Source organism: Brachyistius frenatus, unplaced genomic scaffold (genome assembly GCF_029030835.1).
Source record: "Brachyistius frenatus isolate BFR_SWC_R1_liver_20210118 unplaced genomic scaffold, ASM2903083v1 Contig_22, whole genome shotgun sequence".
Lineage (NCBI taxonomy): Eukaryota > Metazoa > Chordata > Actinopteri > Embiotocidae > Brachyistius > Brachyistius frenatus.
Window position 1 is genome coordinate 67,904 of NW_027210621.1, and position 19,046 is coordinate 86,949.

Consider the following 19,046-nt stretch of genomic DNA (forward strand, 5'->3'; position numbering starts at 1 on the left):
CTCCGCTATAAAGCTGCTCTCTCCCCTCCGCGGCCGCTCACCTCAGCTGACTAACTACATGGAGAAAACACGGACGAAACGCTCGGAGGAGACACCGGAGCTTCACAAACAAGAATCAGGATGATGTTCACCTCGGCGCTGCTCTGTGGACACGGACTGGCCGTCCTGTCGGAGGAAGACAGCGTCGGAGAGATGATAGGAAACTACTTGTTCCAGCGGACATCCCCGGGCCGAGAGACGAGCTCTGCCCGGCGGGGGAGCGTCGAGAGCTGCGAGGACAGAGAAGACAACTCGCACTGTAAGTTGTTTAAAAGGTTAAATATAGTTTGTGTTAATGATACACAATAAGATACGGTAAACGGATGTTTATTAAATCAGTCAGTGTCCGGATTCTTTCTACTTAACCGAGTTACCTACAGAACTATTAAACGAACTATATTTAAATATCCAAGCGTCATTTTTAAAAGTAACTACAAAGATAACGAAGGAGCTGTGACTTTATAACTCAGCTGAAGGAGGGTTCATTGGAAATCTGCGCGATGGTGACGTGTCTGACGCAACTGACTGCGCTCTTGGATCAGCTGATTACATGCCGAGCTGTTCGCCGCTGATGGCTCTTTCAGTATTCAAGTGCAGCTTTACAAGACATTTATCACATGCTAGAAAATGAGGGGAACATTTTAAGGCTGTGACAGAGTAGAAGAACACACTGGCGCGACATGACTGCGGCCGTCAGTGTGGATCTCTAACAGCGCTCTTGGGTTCTTTACAGTTTCGAAGTTGGATGCCGGTTTGGAGCACGAACAGCAGCTCCTTCGGCAGGATGTGACCCAGCAGCTCGAGCGCTGCCTGACAGAAGCCAAGGCCTCCATCCTCCACTGCCAGGTGCTGCTGCTGCCTCACCTCATGACCACCAGGGTGGGCCAGGACGTGGTGCGCACCTCTGCCGACGAGCCCTGCGGGCTGCGCGGCGCCTCCATCAAGCTCTTCGTGGAGTGCAAAGACGGTCTGAAATCTGTGGGGAGAATCTTCCCCACCGTCACCCCGACCTTTGAACTGTCTGTGGTCTTCAGGGCTGATAAGGACGACGGCTGGCCGCCACTCAAGCACATCTTCAAGACCAACACGGTGCTGAAGCTGAGGCCGGAGTACCGGCTGGTGAAGAGGAAGCTCTACTCCTCCGCCAGTCCCGTCATTCATGACTTCATCTAGAGGTTGAAGTCCGCAATGTGAACCTGTTGCACCTCTTTGTTTGTGTGTGTGTGTTCAAGTTTCTTTATATTTTCAACTCCAAGAAGGTCGACTATTCTGTGCTTCATTTCTGAATGTCTTGCTTTGAGGTGTTTTCTACACTATAGTCTGTTAACACAGTATTTTGCACAGGATGGTTGAATGTTATTAGTATACACTGTAAACATGACAAATTCATTCCAGGAATGGGCAGGTCTCACTCCTGAGGTGTGCTGCTTTTTTTATTATTTAACAATTGTAAAATAAAAACATTTTTACGCTACATCTGTGTCCTGCGTTTGCATGTTGAAGTTTCAAACTTTACTTGCAGTCTCAGCGCTCAAGCTGCTGTTGTCGATAATTAAAGCAAATTTTAGTTCACATATCTTGAGTTTTACAGGGTAAAGGAAAATTACAGCAGCTTTCATATGCCAGATAATTACTGAAAGCACCGCTGGTGACACTGAATGCAGTTGTTGACTTGAGTACCAAGAGTGCTGGTGGTCAACTTGTATGTTAAATCTCCTCCCGAGACTTTAAAGTGATCAAACTACGGCAAAGAAGCAACTCGGTTCTGCGTTTAGATCAAATCTATATTTAACAAATGTACAACAGAACACATGATACATGTCTCAGCTACCCAAACACAACACTACATGGTCCATCTCGGGTACAAAACATAATTTGTACTTCCACCTAACGCACATCACAAACGTTTCATATGCTATCTACATAGCACACACTGGCTACATCCTACTGTAAGAGACGAGTAGTGATGAATCGGGACTATTTCAGCAACAACAAACTCTGCATCCCATGTTTAAGTCCATTAATTGACACGTGTTTTTTACCTTACCATTTCCTATTTTAGATTGGTCTCCGACCTTCAAGCGCAGCTGCGGGCCTCAGTTTATTTCCCTGAACCATGAAAAGAGGTGTGACATTTATTGAAGGTCAAGGTAATTCATCAAAGTTACATTATCACAGGCACGCAGTGGCACAGCTGCTCCGGGCAACCACTGTTTTTCTGCTGTGAAAGCTGTGCCTGCCGGTGCGTTCAAGGACACGCTGACGACTGAGATGAAGGAGTCTTGTTTCCCTCCCACACACTGTTAATGTAACCAGAGACAACGTGTCTACAGTGATGGATTACATCTCCAGTAGGTTTCATGTCTGTATGCTGGCAGGTTAATATGAAATCTATAATCATAGTGTCCTCGGTCTAAAGCCTCTCTAGGAAGAAGGTCAGTAGAAATGTAAAGTGTGTACAACTCAATGGGCTACAACATGCACTGCTCCGCATCCACCAACAGACTGGAGATTTCTGATCCAAACACAGAAGATACAAACCGCCAGTTTAGTGACACCATCAGATTTTCTTAATTTGGAAAGATCCATGTTAAACTAATAGAAAAGAAAAACAAGCTCTAAACATGAAGCGAATCTTCCTGTAACATTTTAGCAGTGATCAATCTGGTAATTTCCTGGTTCTGTTTGGTGCCAGCCCAACATGCAGTACTAGTAAGGCTACTCTTCCATTTGTGGAACTGTACATTGGGATTTTTCATGTGGCCTTCTTTGTTGTTGTTGTTGTTGTTGCCGTCTAATGTCTTGGGCCGGGCACAATCTGGTGCAGGACACATTAAACAGACAGATCCGTCAATCAGTCGACGAGAGTCAACGTATCCGTGATTCACCATGATCAAATCTGGCAAGAAGAACTCCTTCCCGCCCTTCATCATTTGATCCAAAACTAACTTTTGCTGGTGAAAATGTTCTTCTTCTCTTTCCACAAAGGTCTCAGCAGGGGAAACGTTGACCTACAAACCTCACTGGTGAAATGATCGTCGTAGAAAGCGGCGCACTGGCTTTGTTTTGTTCTGGAGTGAAATCCCACGATGCTGCGCATTAACCTTATGAACGGGAGAAGAGGAAACTCTGCAGCTCTCAGACACACCGACAGACATCCACATCCACCCTCGTCTACGCCAAAGTACAGATGAATAAGTGTGTATATACAAACACACAAACCAGGCACACAGAGGCTGCACAGTCCTCTCCAACGTGACCAGCGAGCAACCAGGTCCAACTTCTGTCCCTCCATGAGTGACTTGTTCTCCGACATCAGTCTATTTCTTCATCTTCAGGTCGGCCTCCATGGCGCTCCGGCGGCCCCTGGTGCCTCCGTCCTGCGGCAGAGAGACAGGTGAGGACAAACGGGGGAGGAAGAGAGAGCGAGAGAGCGGGAGACATATTTAACATGAATGTGTAGAGGTCAGAGGTCAGCTGGACAGAGTGCAGGGAGGCCCTGTGGCGGGCCTCCTCGTGTGATTGAGCTCCGCACAAAAACACAGCACAGTCCACCTCGGAAGGCTTCCTCCCCAAATGAAGGACGGAAAAAAAAGAACGTAATGATGAACGAAACGAGGGAGATTTCAAAGGAAAAGAAGGAGAAAAGAAATTAGAACATGCAGAGACATGAACGATCACACGGGAACAGAAAAACACAGGAAACCGGCATGGGGTCATTAACCGAAGGTCGACGGAGGCTTGGGTGATGACAGGTTACCTCTGTGTGTGTGTGTGTGTGTGTGTGTGTGTGTGTGTGTGTGTGTGTGTGTGTGTGTGTGTGTGTGTGTGTGTGTGTGTGTGTGTGTGTGTGTAGTGTAAATATTGTGTGCAAACAGAACTTAAAAGTTTATGAGGGTGACACAGACAGTGTGTTCAGTGTGTGTGTGTGTGTGTGTGTGTGTGTGTGTGTGTGTGTGTGTGTGTGTGTGTGTGTGTGTGTGTGTGTGTGTGTGTGTGAGTGTAAGAAACTGTGAAGGAGAGTGAGGGAGAGAGAAGGAGGGCCTTTCACTCTTCACTCAGCTGGGACTGATGGCGTCTGTCTGTTACTTCATCCCTTGACACGAGTTTCATACCACCGTGTTTGGAGCAACACATCGTCCATCATCCATCACAACTGTTACAAAACCTGCATCCTCATAAAGAGGAAAAACAAAGAAACGCTGCAGAAAACAAAGAAGTTGTATCTTTTGACTGAAAGCGAGTCAAACCCGAGACAAAACAAAACCCTGATCTCTTTTTTCAGTTCATAAAAACTGCTTTCGGATCTTAATTCATAGAGTGAGTCAGACAAAGAACATTTTTACTCGGTTCATATGAAAGATGTCTGTTTTTGTCGGAGCTCTTCTCGCTGGTTTTAAGGGACTGTGGCTCGGTTAATAATATCAGCTGATACTCAGCAGTGGTTCTCACCTGGTCTGGCCTAAGAGCCACATTTTTCCTTGGTCATTAAGTCACAATCAACATTTTTGAGTCACATAAATATATTTCTTACAAAATAGTTCAGTAAAACACAATGCCGTCATGCAGTGTTAAAAGCATGACATTAACTAAAAAAGTGCATCGAAAGTGCAACTGAAGCTGAAAACCCAATGAAATATAAAGGCTGACTCAGCTTGAACTACAGGAGGATGTGCTTTTCAATCAAGTCTAACCTGCAGATGTTTCAAGAATCGACATGAAACTGTATGAAATGTGAAAAAAAGTCAGACTTATCTTGAAGTAAATAAAGTCAAACAACCAAATTCAAATTTTTTTTTTACAAGTGCTTGAATGAGAGCTAACGACTGATGTGACGATGTTAATTTTGGTCGTTATTGTCTTGACAACAGCGGCAGCAAACGACTACTGCACTGCATCATGGGAGAATGTGTATCCTTCAAAGAATTCCTGCAGCAGCAGAAATTTTGTTGACTTCAAAAGAAAAGTTTGACTTTTCCCCCAAATGTAGTATTTTCTCATGCACACGTCTACAAACCCACCAAATGGACCGGCGACCCATGTTTAGGTTGCAACCCACCCGTTGAGAACCACTGATATACAGTATAGTACTGGCTGATTTATTGGTTTAGCTGTACTCCTAAAAAATGTTATCATTCTTTTGTAAAAAGTTTAAAAAAAAACGACTGACTTTACTTAGGTTGTTTTTTATTTATTTTTTTAAATGCAGGTATATTTGCAGGTAATTTATCATTGCTCTTAATTTCTATTTTTATTCAACCAGGAAATCCCTCGAGATTAAAATCACATGTTCAAGGCAGACTTGGCCAAGATAGCAAAGAATAAAAGAAAATTAAGAATTCATTAGAAATCATTAACACCAATAATTGTGGGAATTTCTTAAAGGCATTTATTATGACTCAAATTCTTACTACTTTTATTTTTAGAACTTTTTTGTTTGTCTTGATGACACTCAAGTAGAAATGAACATAGAGAAAGAAATGAGATCAGAGATGACAGATGTGTACTGAGAGTGTCACGTTGTAGATGTGTGTGTTGGCGTTGATACAAGCGTGTGCGGAGCGTGGCCCGGTTCTGGTGAAATCTGAGCGAGAACCTGAATACTTACAAAGAGAGAGAGAAGGAAAGCAGGAGAGGCCATTGGGACACTGTCCTGTAGGAGGACAAACATCGGAGTGAGAAAGAGAAAGAAAACACACACACGTGCGTGAGAAAGCAAGTTTCATACAAGTCTGCGTCAAACACTCAACACACACAGACAGACACACACGCTGAGGGACGCTGAGGGACGGCGTCCACTGGAGTTCAGCACGACACACACAAACACGCTCACAGTCACATGAAGACACGCACACGCATGTCTTTAGGACTGCTCAACAAGTGCTCCACTAAAGCTCCCATCATGGCTGCCATAAAACATGTAACTTATTCAGTCGCAGCTCTTCCATGAGCTACTTCGTTTTTGGTTTTGTTTTCTTCAGCTTATTAAAGTTTCATTTCAGCCCCTGCTGAGTTTGCTGCATAGAAACCGCTGAACAAAGATAAAAAAACAAAAAAACATCATATATATTTGTGGTAATATATTTTCATATTATATACTCAGTCAAGAAAACTATTTGCAAAATTCAACCACAGTTCTGGACTTCTCAAGAAAACCGCTGGAAGTTGTCTGATATTTCCTGTCCGCACGTTTCTAAACTCAACGACACGTCGAAAATACCATGAGTGACGGCGAACCTGTTAGACACACACTCAAGACTCATACATTCGTACAATTAAAAGAAAGTAACACACAAAATCAAATAAAAAAAAGTTCACTGTGGACATGTGCAGACAGACAGACAGACAGGCAGACAGGCAGACAGACAGACAGACAGACAGGCAGACAGACAGGGGTAGACCAGCACAGGAGTCAGTGACAGGCAGGTGCAGACAGACAGGCGTTAGTGAGGAGAGGTGCAGCCAGCATGCAGCAGTCAGCTGGGAAGTCGACATCAAGAGTTCTCCCACTGCAGCACGTCACAGCGAGGAGAACCGACAGCGTTAAATATCAACGGCTTCACGTCCGACTTGTATGATGCTCATCGGAGTGCAAATGCAGGACGTAACATCAGTGCCAAGCCCGGGAGAAACTGGCACGCTCGTCGACAAGTGATACAGCAAGAAACCGTGTTTAAAGACGGCCAAGTCAATTCAAAGGCCCGAAATCTGTAACATCCAGTGTTATTAATCTGTCAACAATAATTCCAACATAAAAGGTCGAAGAACCTAAAGGTCCGCCATCACGGTCAATCAAGACGACTGGAGCGTCGGCCGGGTGCTTCGGTGTGTTTGTTTGGGAGCTCAGAGACAGATATGAGAACTATGTTTCTAAATTTCTGAATGTTTGTCCACATTCACAAACCATAACTGACATTTCCAAAAGATTTGACGAGACTAGAGATTTGCTACCATGTCAGGGTTTTCTCTTTCATACTTCATGTATTTTCAGTTTGATATGACAGAACCCAACATTTTCTTTAAGGCTCGAGTTCACCAGCTGGAAGCGTTTGCTGAAGTTTACAGAAATGTCGGAGCCCATTGACATTCATTTTTGTCATTTAAGCTGATATATTGTTATTTTATTCATGAAGAGTTAAACTTGGATAACAGCCTCCGTCTGAAGAAAATGTTGATCTTCCCTCCAGCCTCCTCTTCTCTCGGTGCATTTCCTGTTAGCTTTCCAAATCGTTAGCCTTCGTGGCTTCTAGATGCCGTTTATGATGCTGTTGCCCAGCAACTGTGTTTTTACGACTTAACCACTTTAACGCCAAGCATACGGCGCACACGACCGACCCACGTTATAACCACGAGCTCACCAGTTCCATTTAAACACCTCTGTTGAGCAGAGCTGTTGTTTGCGGGAAGTTTGCCGAGCTCGTACGACTCACGACACCTGGAAGACTTAAAAATGTGGACGTTGTCCCAGCTAATCAGAAGCCACAACACTAAAGATACAAAAGTTGACAGTTTAGTTTCAGAACAAGAACAGTGGAAGTTTAGGATTTGGAGGCTTTGTTTCGATTTTGATAAATCACTGCGTTTCATCAAAATCAGACTGGTCTGACGTGTCAGGAAAGCGCCGCCCAACCCACCTTCTCAGCCGGCTCTCCCGGCTTACGGGTGCCCTCCCTGCCGCGGAGGCTCTTGGCTGAGATGGCGCTCTCCGACGTCTGCATGATGAGCTGCGTGGCCAGGAACTGCTGGACGTGCTCCAGGACGTCGCGCTGCATCTCCAGCGCCATGTGGTACACGTCGTGGTCCGACGAGTTGTACATGACGGCGTTCTGGAACATGAGCATGATGTCGCGCTGGAACTCGGCCGTGGTGCGGATCACACCGGACTCTATGTTCTTCTTTATGGCCGACAGGTCCATGGGTCTGCAAGCAGGGCGGCAGAGGGGGATGTATTTACTAAAGTTTTACGTCTATAAACTATCGACTGCATCTAACACTCTGTAACAACGTGTTATCACTATCAGCTGTCAAGGAGAATGTTGGTGTGTAAATAATGTATGAAGGCACTTTGGAGTTCCTGCCCTGACAAGAAAGTATTGGTTGTGTTCAGGTACAAACCCCGTAGAGCTTACACAACACACTGGTCAATTTGCAAAAGACCACAAAGTTATTTAATCGAGTCAGCAGCATCTTTATTCCAGGTTTGTTTTGGTGTGATAATTCAACAGCCTGTATCAGACTGAAGTCCTCGTTCAATCTGTGTGCAAACATACGACTGAAAACTTAACTGCGTGCGTGTGTGTGTGTGTGTGTGTGTGTGTGTGTGTGTGTGTGTGTGTGTGTGTGTGTGTGTGTGTGTGTGCGCGCGCGCGCGTGTGCGTGTTCTGACCTGTGCACAATGCTGTGGTAACCGGGGGCGATGTCATCTGACACAGGCTGCAGGAAGACGCTGGCATACCTGAGAGACACAGAACATGAGCAGAAGTAAAACAGCTGATTCCTCTCAACGGCTGCAGAAAGATCTCCCTGCAGCGCTTTTGTTCCAACGGCACCATGTTTGTCATCAGTGAACTAATGAATGCATCTTAAAACAAACAACTACGTTTTGGACAAGAATGTTTTTATTGAGACGTGTTGCTGGCATCAAATTCAAAATAAGCACTTTTTTTTTTTTTTTTTATAAAACAATGAAATTTCTCAGTGTCAACATATGATATGTTATCTTGGGTCTATTTGCAATTATATGTGGCTTTATAAGATTTGCAAATCATCGCATTCTGTTTTTATTTGCATTTTACACAGCGTGCCAACATTTTCAGAAACGGGGTTGTAAATACGAATATTAATCGTTCTTTGTTAGACAAGCAGCCACCTGCCCTTTGATGACAGCAGCTCCATACAATCTAGATGGTTGTGTAACTGAGATCGATTGCAAAGTGTTGCTCAAGTGTTTTGTGAAAAACAGATTTGATGGTGTTCATTGTTGAAGTGTGCTGAGAGGCTCCACCTGTGGTTGGCTGCAGCTCTCCACACCAGCATGATGGATTTCTTCCAGATCTTCTGGGCCTGCACGGCCTCCTGGTCCTCACCGCACGTAGAGCTGATCCAGAGAGAGGAAGTCGGGGCAGAGTGGGAGAGAAGAGAGGAACGTCCGCAGGAAGTGGAGACAGAAATCAGAAGGTAAGTGGCAGAGACAAAAGCACTCGCTGTTCGACGTTTTAGGTCTGTTGCCAAAAACTGCTGCTCTCAGAGAAATGGAGTCCTAATCTGATTCAGAGGTCATGACGTGAATATTCATGACAGCTAAGCTTTATCCAGTTTTAATGCAACATTTCCCCGAAAATGTTTGGCTGCAATAAGGACAGGAGTTATTTCAGGTCCAAGTCCTGAATTCACACGGCCTCCTGCTTCCACTTGCCCATTAAATACGAGGGGGGATGAAAAAGTACGGCGTCTGTTCCTGTTGCATTGGAAACATCATGAGTAAGTGTTCCAAGTTAGGACACTCGATCAACATCAGCACCTGACTCACACCGATTTTTGTGACCACCGGTCCGGGCGCATTTGTAACGTCAACATGGATTTCAGCAACAGTGCACATCGCATATTGTGTCGTCGTCCTCGGGAAAATGAGAACAGAGACCCTTTAAATGATTCACAACGCGTACGGCGACGAAGCAATGAGCCGGACGACAGGTGGGATTTCTTTGCCATTCACAGGTTGAGCACTGTGAATTCGTCCTCTGGGGTCACACTGTCAACACCGAGTACCGAGACGTCGGAGGGGAAACGCATTGTGGCGTGAAGGCAGCTCACGCATGCGCTCAAAGTACACCGACAACTCGCACAACACAACACAATCGTGGCTCCCCACCGGCCCTGCTCACCGCATTTAGCTTCCTACGACTTCTTTCTGATGCCCAAAATCTAACACAGAATTTGAGGTGAGCTTCCTGCTCAGGTTTTAGGTCCATGTTGACATCGCAAATGCCCACAAAAACACGTGTGTAACTCGGACGCTGATGTTGATCAAATAACTTGGAAAACTTTCCCAGGACGGTGATTGCTCCTCCACAGTGCTGCGCTCTGATCACGCGCAGCAGGAGCAGTCTCTGGACTTTTGGACTGGATTTGGAGAAGTACACAACACTCGCATGGATCTTATGGCAGCGGTTTGTACAAGCATGAACACCCAGACACCTACAGTTGGGAAGAAGACGCCGGGCTGCTGGCCAGTGAATCAGCGGTGTAGCGCTGGGAGGGCGGGCCGTATCCGTCTTCACTCTCGCTAGCTGCTCGCTCCACCTCCGACAGATAGGGACCCTCCCCCTCCCCACACTCCTCCTTCAGCTCCATCCCCTCTTCAGGGTCCCCTTCACTCCCCGCCTCCTCCTCCTTCACCTCCTGGATTCAACGGCACACAAACAGAGTAAGACGACTGTTTTGTTTCTTATAAATAATGTCCATATGTGCAGACACTCTAACGCGTGTTACCTTGGACTCTTTCCCCGAGACAGAGCTGTCCTCGGAGTCTGTGGGACGGAAAAGGGAAAATAGAAAACATAATCGTGTGAGCATTATTCCTGTGTGAGTGTGTGTGAGTGCGTGTGAGTGTGTGTGTGTGTGAGTGTGTGTGAGTGTGTGTGTGTGAGTGTCAACACATCTGTGTGCTTCCCACCTAGGCAAGGTGGGTTGGGTTCAGGCTGGCTCCACTCCTCTCCTTCACTCTTCACTGTGACTTCAGTGGGCTCCTTCACTGCGGGCCCCTCTTCTGTAACCTCACTTCCTGTTGCACCGTCATCAGAGGCGACAGATGAGGTGACATCACTTCCTGTCACCTCAGGACCCTCACAGTTTCCCTTCAGCTGTTCTTCTCTTTTAGCATCTGGCTGACTCTGTGTCTCCAGGCAGGCAGGGGTCGGGGCCGACATTGTGGCCACACCCTGAGGTTCCTGTGTGGGGTCCGAGTCCTGGACTGTGGGTGTGGAGTCTGAAGCTTTCAGCTCCTGGGTCTCCCAGGGGCCCGGGAGGGTGTGACCTTCGGAAACCGCCTCTTCACACAGAGAGAGAGCTGCTTCCACTGCAGCTGCATCCAAAGCCTCCACAGAGTCATCGACCTGGGAGGATGGACGGAGACAGACAAATCATTATGTGTTGAAAAGTGACCACACACACACACACACACACACACACACACACACACACACACACACACACACACACACACACACACACACACACACACACACAACTGGCCTATATATAAATGATGTAATGTTGTATTTAGGGGTCTTTTTCTACACATTGGACGACAGCAGGTCCATTGTTGTGTGTGAATCACTTCTAACACAATTAAAGCAAATGATAAAGAACCAACAACATTGATTGATAAGTTCATACTAATCAATATAAGCAAGGAAGAAAAACACCCAAGGACACAAAACAGGTTGTGATCAGTACACAAATAAGTGCTGCTGTGATAAACAACAACTAAGATAAATGGTTTACAGCTGTAAACCACCAACCAGTCATTAAAACACTCTGTCAAATACTGGTCATTTCTTTTCTGTGGATTATTTTGTGTCCATTATAACCAGCTAAGTGTGAAATATTCCCTCCATATCCACACAGTATGTACAAGGACTGTGTATTGACAAAACTCTGGCGATACGATACGTATCACAATACCGGGGTTATGATTAAATATATAGAAATACCGTAATCGAGGCGATATACTGCAATTTTGTTCATCAAATTTTAGGAGACGCTACTTCCTGTCTCAGTTTATGTTAAGTTGAACCGGAAGAGTCAACTGGCTGAAGGGAGATTACAACACTACTGTATAGTTGATTGGAGGTTAAAACAGCACAAAATGATTTACTGTCTGCCATGAATCTTTGAATGTTAACCAACAAATTATAAATTTGTCTTCTGGTGAATCGATAACAGTATCAAAAACCGTTGCATCTAAAATGTATTGATATTTTCTAACACCCATCGTATGTACCTTCAATTCAATTCAATTTTATTTATATAGCGCCAAATCACAACACGGCACTTAACACATTAAAGCCCTTACAGACCTTCTCCTCTATGATGGCGATGATGTCTCCCACTGTCTCCAGGTCCAGTTCGTCTCCCATGTAAGACACCGCTACGAGATCCTCTTCCACTAACCCCGTCTCCTCACCGAGCTCTGCCTTCACTGCAGCTTCAGCCTCTGCAAAGTAAATAACAGAAGCACACAAACAAAAACGGTCCGAGTGATTTCTATGTTTGGACCCAGAATTATCATCTTCTGTGCGCCACAAAAGTGATCCAAAACAAGCGCCGGTTGGATGGATGAAAACAAAATTCACAAAGCAACACTAAGTTCAGAACATGCCATGGGGAGCTGTAACACCACTCTACAATTTGTTTGTTTGGGTTTTCTTGGCGGTACACAGTTTGGGGGACATTTTTTCCTTCATTCAGAAGCAGACAGGAGAAAAATGTCAGGAAATGAAAGAGAAACACGCAACAACGTTCACACAGACGGAAACAGATCTGGGAGCACAGAATATGGTTTACGTCTAAATGACTCGCTCACTGCAACGCCTTGTTTATTATGAAGTTATTTTGCTTTTTAAAAATAGCCATTTACCGTATTATGCATGTTTAGGCCTAAAGCACACTGCCTGCCGGCGGGCGCGTTGCCTTTGACGCGCTGCTCAGCTGGGGATTGGCTGGGTGTGTGTATCCACACCTGCTGCGTGTCACCAGCCTGTCAGCTGCGGGTCCTAACACTGAATCAATGACTTTCTCTTTCATAATGGTCCGACATGTGGGGAGTTGTAACCAAAACACAGGCAGGTGTTTTTTGTTTACCCTCGCTCTCAGTCCAGTGTGTGTAAAAAAGACCTCTGAGCTTGCATTGTGATAAAGGGGTTCTTTTGACACTTGGAAAAATGTAGGGAAGACATTGTGTCCCAGGCATTAATATATATATATATATATATATATATATATATATATATATATATATATAGAGAGAGAGAGAGAGAGAGAGAGAGAGAGAGAGGTAGACCAGTGTAATAATATGTTCTATATAGCAGACAATGTGCTGATGTAGCTACTTGCTGGAACAGTTATACAAGTGTCTTTACCTGTAATGACCTCATGACCAGGCGGTAAAGCAGCAGCAGCAGCAGCAGCAGCAGCAGCAGCAGCAGCAGCAGCAGCAGCTGTGGCCGTCTGTACTCCATTGGTTAGGCTCCCAGCAGAGTCTCCCTCTGCAACCTGACACCAACACATACAACAACAACAACAACAATAACAATAACACCAGAGTCAGGTTTGAAACCAGACCCACTGTGGAAATACTATTCATTGCATTAGCATATTGTAATAATAATTTGTTGCCTTTGAATCATTACATTGAAATGAATCCGTTTCAAGGTGAACAGAGTGTCATCAATTCAGTATCTGACATAGATGTGAAAACTGGTCGTGGTCTCCCCTTCTGTTCTGAGTTATGGTGTTTAATTACGGACAGAAGAGTTTTTACAAAATACTATGATGTCATGATGTTGACCTTTGACCTTTTCAAAAAAAAAAAGTCATCATTTGATGACCTTTGATCTTTTGTACTTCACAGTGATCATTTAAATGCTCTTTTACAGCTTAAGTTTACAGTATCCCTCCATATGCTGGTGCTTATTAAGTATATAACTAGGACACAAGTTATCTTGTAGTTTTGGATGTTATGATCTTCTCACCAGGCGCGGGCTGGCTGTGATGAGGTTGCCTTTTTTCAGCAGCTCTGACAGAAGAGGCGAGGGCGGAGGTGTGGATTTCTGGGTCAGGAGCCTTTTCTGCGGTGAGTCATCGACCAGAGCAGCCAGTCCTCCATCTTTGGGCCCTGAACCGGGGGGGTCCGTTGCTGGTAGAAACACTCCGACCCCCTGAGCCTGCAGAGGCAGCACAGAACCCGTGAGAGGAGTAGGAACACTACTTCGTTTTACTGTACAACATAACGTCAGATAATAGTTCTCCATTGATTTATAATGACACAATCCAGAGAAAGGTTGTTTTTGTGTCCACAGTAAAGGCACTGCTGGTTTCCAATTCTAGAAATGATTTGAATCACACTCCGAGGAATGTAACACATAATAAGATCCTCATGTCTCTGTAAAAATCCACAAATCCATTGCAATGAAGCCTCAACTGAACTGTGACGACTGATGCGTTCTGGGAAATTCATTTTCTAGCACAAGACTGGAAATGTTTTTGCTAAATGAAGAAAAGCTAACTTAGTCCATTTCCCTCTCGGTACTGCCAGTGTCTGTAAGTGAAACCCTGTGTTCTTACAACTGAGTGGGTGGTGGTGTCATCAGAGGCAACACCTCCCGTATCCATGGGCGGCGTGGAGACCGAAGAGTCGACCTGAGACTCCACTGTCGGGGGGCTGGCACCCAGCGGGGAGCGTACGGTCACGCTGGGAAGACGCTTGGGTGTGTTTTTCATGGCCTGACGAGCTACGATGGAGAGAGAGGAGGGGAGAGAGAAGGAATCAATACTCCAACTCTGCTCAAGGAATTAGAAAAAGAAACTGCGGCACAGAACTCGTGAGCAAGGCATCATGTGATGTATCATCTTTCCAACCCAAATACATCAGAGAAACAGCCGCTTGTCTGAACAATGAAGCAAAGAAAATATTCCAGGAGGGAAAAGAAAATTCTAGTAGTTCCAGATAATATATATATATTCTTAATAATTTCATAAAACCCTACAATACTGAAAATACTGTGAAGTGTATGAAATGTTTATCTTGGTAAAATAACATGTATCGTATATTTGTATCTCTGCTTGGCAAAAAGAAATGATGACAAAAATGTAGTAAGATTTGATATTATTTGATGCATCTTTTAAATCTTTTCCACAGCAACCAGGTGAAATACAGAGACTGACAATGGCAGCACTGTTCATTGAGCTAAGTATAATGTTTACAATAAATAAACACATGATCCCAGATATTTGGATTTCCTACAGAAACCTTCACAGGCTGAACCTACCTTGGTACGCCGTTTCTGTGGCTTTCCTCCTCTGTTCTGCTTCTTCCTCATCCTGCTTCTTCTTTCTGCAGGTGAAAAAACAAACACTGAATGACTGACAATATGATCAGATTTAAAGGAGAGAGGCAAGACTGTGGCTGAAAGGCTCCAATAACAGGCTATAATATGTATATGTATGTAATATGTAAATGTATAGCTAAAGATGATAAAGCTGGTCATTCGCTTTTGAGATATCATCAACTAAAAAGTAGGTTGAGTTTAGATTTTGACCACATGGTGAAGTTACATGAATCAGGGGGTTACCTAAATTATTATCTCCTATCCTCTGGAGACTAGGGATGTGTGTTTCAAATTTCATTGCAATCCATCAAATAGTTAGCGAGATATTTTATTTTCTGAACCCAAATGCTAATCTTTGAAACAGATAAGAGCCTCACAGTGTGATCTCTGCCCACAGCTCCTTCAGCTGGGAGTCCATGTGTCCCATCTGTATCAGATCCACCTCCTTCTTCAACTTCCTGTAAGGACAAAAAATAACATCAGAGTGGGGTTGAAGCTCTTATGTCACAGTCCTCACAGGTCTTCCTTTTAAGTGTTTAGGTACCTGTACTGCTCTTGTGTGTCTCGCAGTAGTTTTTTCAGCTCCTCTATCCGCTCAGCGGTCAACCGACGAACGATGACATCTTCAATGGTCTCGACCACCTCGCCCTTCTCACCACGCTTACGCCTGGAGCAAGAGAGCGTGCACACTTTAAGTCAGTTCTTACCCATGTTGAAAAAAACAAAAGCAACAACAATATTATATGTTTGCACAGAGCTGCGTGTTTGCGTTGCAATACTGACTTTGGTGCTTCTGTGGCTTCGAGCAGTTCAGAATATTGTGAGGCACAGTGCTGAGAAACAGAAAGAAAAAGATGTTAATGGCATGTGGACTGAGAGGAGCTCAGTCTAATGGCAGTTAGACTCTTGCAGGACAGCTGACTTACAGAAATGAAATAAAGTCAGTGTTTGCAGCTCGCTCACCTTCTGTGAGAACCAGTCAGGTGGACGACCAGGCTCTGAGAAAGGCTTGATGGCTCTGCTCACAGATACCCTGGAAGACAAGGGACTCGTCAGAAATAACACACCAGCTGAGAAAACAACCTGAAAAGTCATTCCTCAGGTCTTATTTAATTCTTTTTCAGCTGACGCATTTGCTTTCTTTAGATTTGTAACTTCCCTTAGAAATTTGGGCTGCTATGATATCTTCTCTGGACAGTAGGATTTGTCCATTTGGGCAATAAATGGTACTGTTGGCAAACCCTAAAATCTAGAAGGAAACCGTATATAACAGTGCTGCTGTTGTACTGCTCATTTTGAAAGAATTACATATAGTATGAATGTTGGATACGACAGAGATCTGCTTATATTTTGTTGAACCACTGTCCTGTTTGTGAAAGATAAACACAGTCGAGCGTATATTTTAAAGAAGTTTCTTATTTTACCAGTTTTGGTCGCCACTCCTCATCACAGAGGAGGCCAGGCACAGCTTCTCCCTGACCGACCAGGGCTCCGTCGGACCCACGTTCACAATTTTGTGTTCTGTGGAAAAAAATAAAAATAAAAATAAAGTACAGACCATTTAAATAAATGTACCGAAAAGCCATTGTTGACCGCCGCTGGCTGCTTCGAGCTCAATGAAGTCCGTGTTTTACGGCCCAAACGTGACTGATTCAACCCCGGAGACGATCACAGCAACTTGTCCAAATGTACACAACTCACAAAACAAAAGACAAAGTCAAAGCTTGTAAATCCATCTTTTATCTATCGCTCATTTTCTGTCGGCGGGTCATCTCGGGTCCAATGTTTTGTTTTTCCGGTACAATTTGTTATGGTTTACGGTAACGGCCGGTATCAGCCTTACGGTGTATAAAGGATGAACGATGTCGTTCAACTTGAATAAATATGAAATCCAACCACAGCATCGACATCTATGACTTAGAGAGGCTCCTTGTTTATGAATGTTAGCCATGTTGTTGATATTAGCTCGTACAGTGTTTAGAAGACGCCGAGAAAAATATCACAGCATCGCGCTTCATTTCTTCTGGACTTTGAATACAGATTAAAACACATGAAACTGCTCGAATTGTTTTAACCTGTAACTCTGTAAACAACAGACAGTCGCATAATATTACAATAACAGCGTTAGCTTAGCCTTCTGATCAACATTGTTGAGCCACACAACGTTTAACGTTTTATCAAACAACCAGGCAGCTGGACTCAGTTAACTACGATGTCTGTTGTTTGTTTTCTGTTGTTGTTTTCACTAAATCACGAAGAAAATCGAAAAAGAGTTGGAAAATAATACTCACTGCCGATACCGCTCGCCATTGCTTTTTTTTTTTTTTTTTTGACAAGGCCGTGGACACAACTTCCGCCGGACGGATTTCTGTGGTGCACATAATACAGTAAACGGAGCGGAACTGAGTGAAAAGCGAAAAAAAATAACAGTTGATTTAGAAAAAAAAACTTCAGTGAGTGCGCTAAAATCTGGCAGCAGCTTGAGCCCGTGCAGTGTTAAATTGAACCCCTAAAGGCTTCTGTTTGACCTCAGGTTTATTTTTCATTTTCAAGTTTAAAGCCACTAAAGAGTTGATAGGACCTGATCAGAGCGGCTGTATCTTCTCTCAGTATTAAAAAGGAGAAGCAGCTGCTCATTGTGTCTTTCCAGGCAGCAATAGCCCATCCAGTTTTTGGCAAGACTCACACACACACACACACACACTCCAAATTTTGCAAATTGTTCAGATTATATTTTTGTATATTGTATCCCCCAATTTGTTTATCTATTCTGCCTTAAAACACATTTAGAGACACATAGTCTAATTATTTTCAGAATCCATGTATTTGCTGAAATTAAATGTCTCCTTTAGTCTTTAAAAGTGCACAGAAACAGTTGTTGTGGTCCTGACCGCTGCCTTGTTCGTGAATTCAGAGCAGTCACAATCGGGTTATCAGAATAACATTACGATCAAAATCTTCTGGAGAAATACTGAATGCAGATGTTCCAGTGCTCTGTTGAAATTTCAAGAGATCAACTCTGCACTCTGAGGCCTGTGTCTCTGAATGTGCCACAGCTCCTCTGACATTTTACATTATGTGTGACAAAGTAGGTAAATTGTGCTTTAAGGTAGTACATAAGTAAGGCCTGCAAAAAATATGAGTCATTACATATTCTTTCAATTTACAGGACAAGTCTTCTGAGCAGCAAAAATTGGAGTTCTGTGAAACCTGAGTGCTGATCAGGGCAGACCGAGTGTACCCGATACAAGATTCATGGTACTGTAGTGTAGTTTAACTAATGGAGATCATCACACAACAGTAGCCAGCATGCAGAGTAAAAACTAGATGTCCAGTCATTAAAGTCTGAGGATAAAGTGTGAGGAAATATGTTTTCTGACTGCTCAACACAAAGCTTTTGACAAGCCTCAATCCTCTTTCTGATTTCATCACGTGACAATAATGGCGTTATGAGGAATCTGCGAGGACTGCGACCTCTCAGGTGTGGACACAGAAAGTATGAATTAGCTCGAGGCACGTCACTGCACTGAACTTAATGAGACGTATGTTTTGATGCGTTGGCTGCAACATTTCTTCTCACGCTGCTCTTTAGGGGTTCGTGGCTTTTCATGTATGACTGTTTCTGTTTGGGGCACGTGATATCATCTAGATTACACCATGAGATTTCTTGTTTTGAATTTGCCACTTTCAAAATGTAACCGTATATCGCTGAGAAATGAAAATAATGCATTGCTCTGAAAACAATGTACATTAAAAAAAAAGGTAACAGCGATATGTAAACCGATCTGTTATTTAAAACTTTTGGAAATGCTTGGACAAGTTTCACAAATTTACTTTAAAAGATAATTATTGTTTGTATCCAGTTACTTTAGTTCTTATAAGCTTCCATGACATTAT

General features: G+C 44.0%; 2 protein-coding genes across 6 annotated transcripts; one reads left to right on the plus strand and one right to left on the minus strand.

The window, feature by feature from the left end:
* On the plus strand, positions 1–1,513 carry LOC138619930 (DNA damage-inducible transcript 4-like protein). The gene is made up of 2 exons (XM_069696742.1): positions 1–298; positions 773–1,513. The coding sequence occupies exons 1-2, from the start codon at positions 121–123 to the stop codon at positions 1,210–1,212; spliced, it is 618 nt and encodes a 205-aa protein (XP_069552843.1). The 5' UTR covers positions 1–120; the 3' UTR covers positions 1,213–1,513.
* Positions 1,514–1,802: 289 nt separating this feature from the next.
* Positions 1,803–17,514, minus strand: brd8b (bromodomain containing 8b). Of its 5 annotated transcripts, none has more exons than XM_069696738.1 (19): positions 17,441–17,514; positions 16,574–16,670; positions 16,113–16,182; positions 15,933–15,982; positions 15,694–15,816; positions 15,527–15,607; positions 15,090–15,154; positions 14,386–14,552; positions 13,794–13,985; positions 13,182–13,314; positions 12,120–12,256; positions 10,715–11,153; positions 10,531–10,568; positions 10,241–10,440; positions 9,044–9,136; positions 8,426–8,494; positions 7,674–7,959; positions 5,648–5,692; positions 1,803–3,419 (listed from the first exon to the last, which is right to left on the minus strand). In XM_069696738.1, the coding sequence occupies exons 1-19, from the start codon at positions 17,457–17,459 to the stop codon at positions 3,360–3,362; spliced, it is 2,364 nt and encodes a 787-aa protein (XP_069552839.1). In that variant the 5' UTR covers positions 17,460–17,514; the 3' UTR covers positions 1,803–3,359. The 5 variants fall into 5 exon arrangements, with proteins under 5 accessions (XP_069552839.1, XP_069552842.1, XP_069552841.1 ...); XM_069696741.1 differs by having other exon boundaries at positions 16,743–17,487; XM_069696740.1 differs by having other exon boundaries at positions 16,725–17,487.
* Positions 17,515–19,046: the final 1,532 nt, after the last annotated feature.

Bases quoted from the DNA above. Each gene is read 5' to 3' on its own strand.
- LOC138619930 (XM_069696742.1), top strand. From the start codon at position 121: ATGATGTTCACCTCGGCGCTGCTCTGTGGACACGGACTGGCCGTCCTG. The intron at 299-772 runs GTAAGTTGTTTA...GGTTCTTTACAG, and splicing joins CAGAGAAGACAACTCGCACT to TTTCGAAGTTGGATGCCGGT.
- brd8b (XM_069696736.1), bottom strand. The intron at 10,569-10,714 runs GTGGGAAGCACA...TCCGTCCCACAG, and splicing joins ACCCAACCCACCTTGCCTAG to ACTCCGAGGACAGCTCTGTC. The intron at 10,441-10,530 runs GTAACACGCGTT...CGTTGAATCCAG, and splicing joins TCTCGGGGAAAGAGTCCAAG to GAGGTGAAGGAGGAGGAGGC.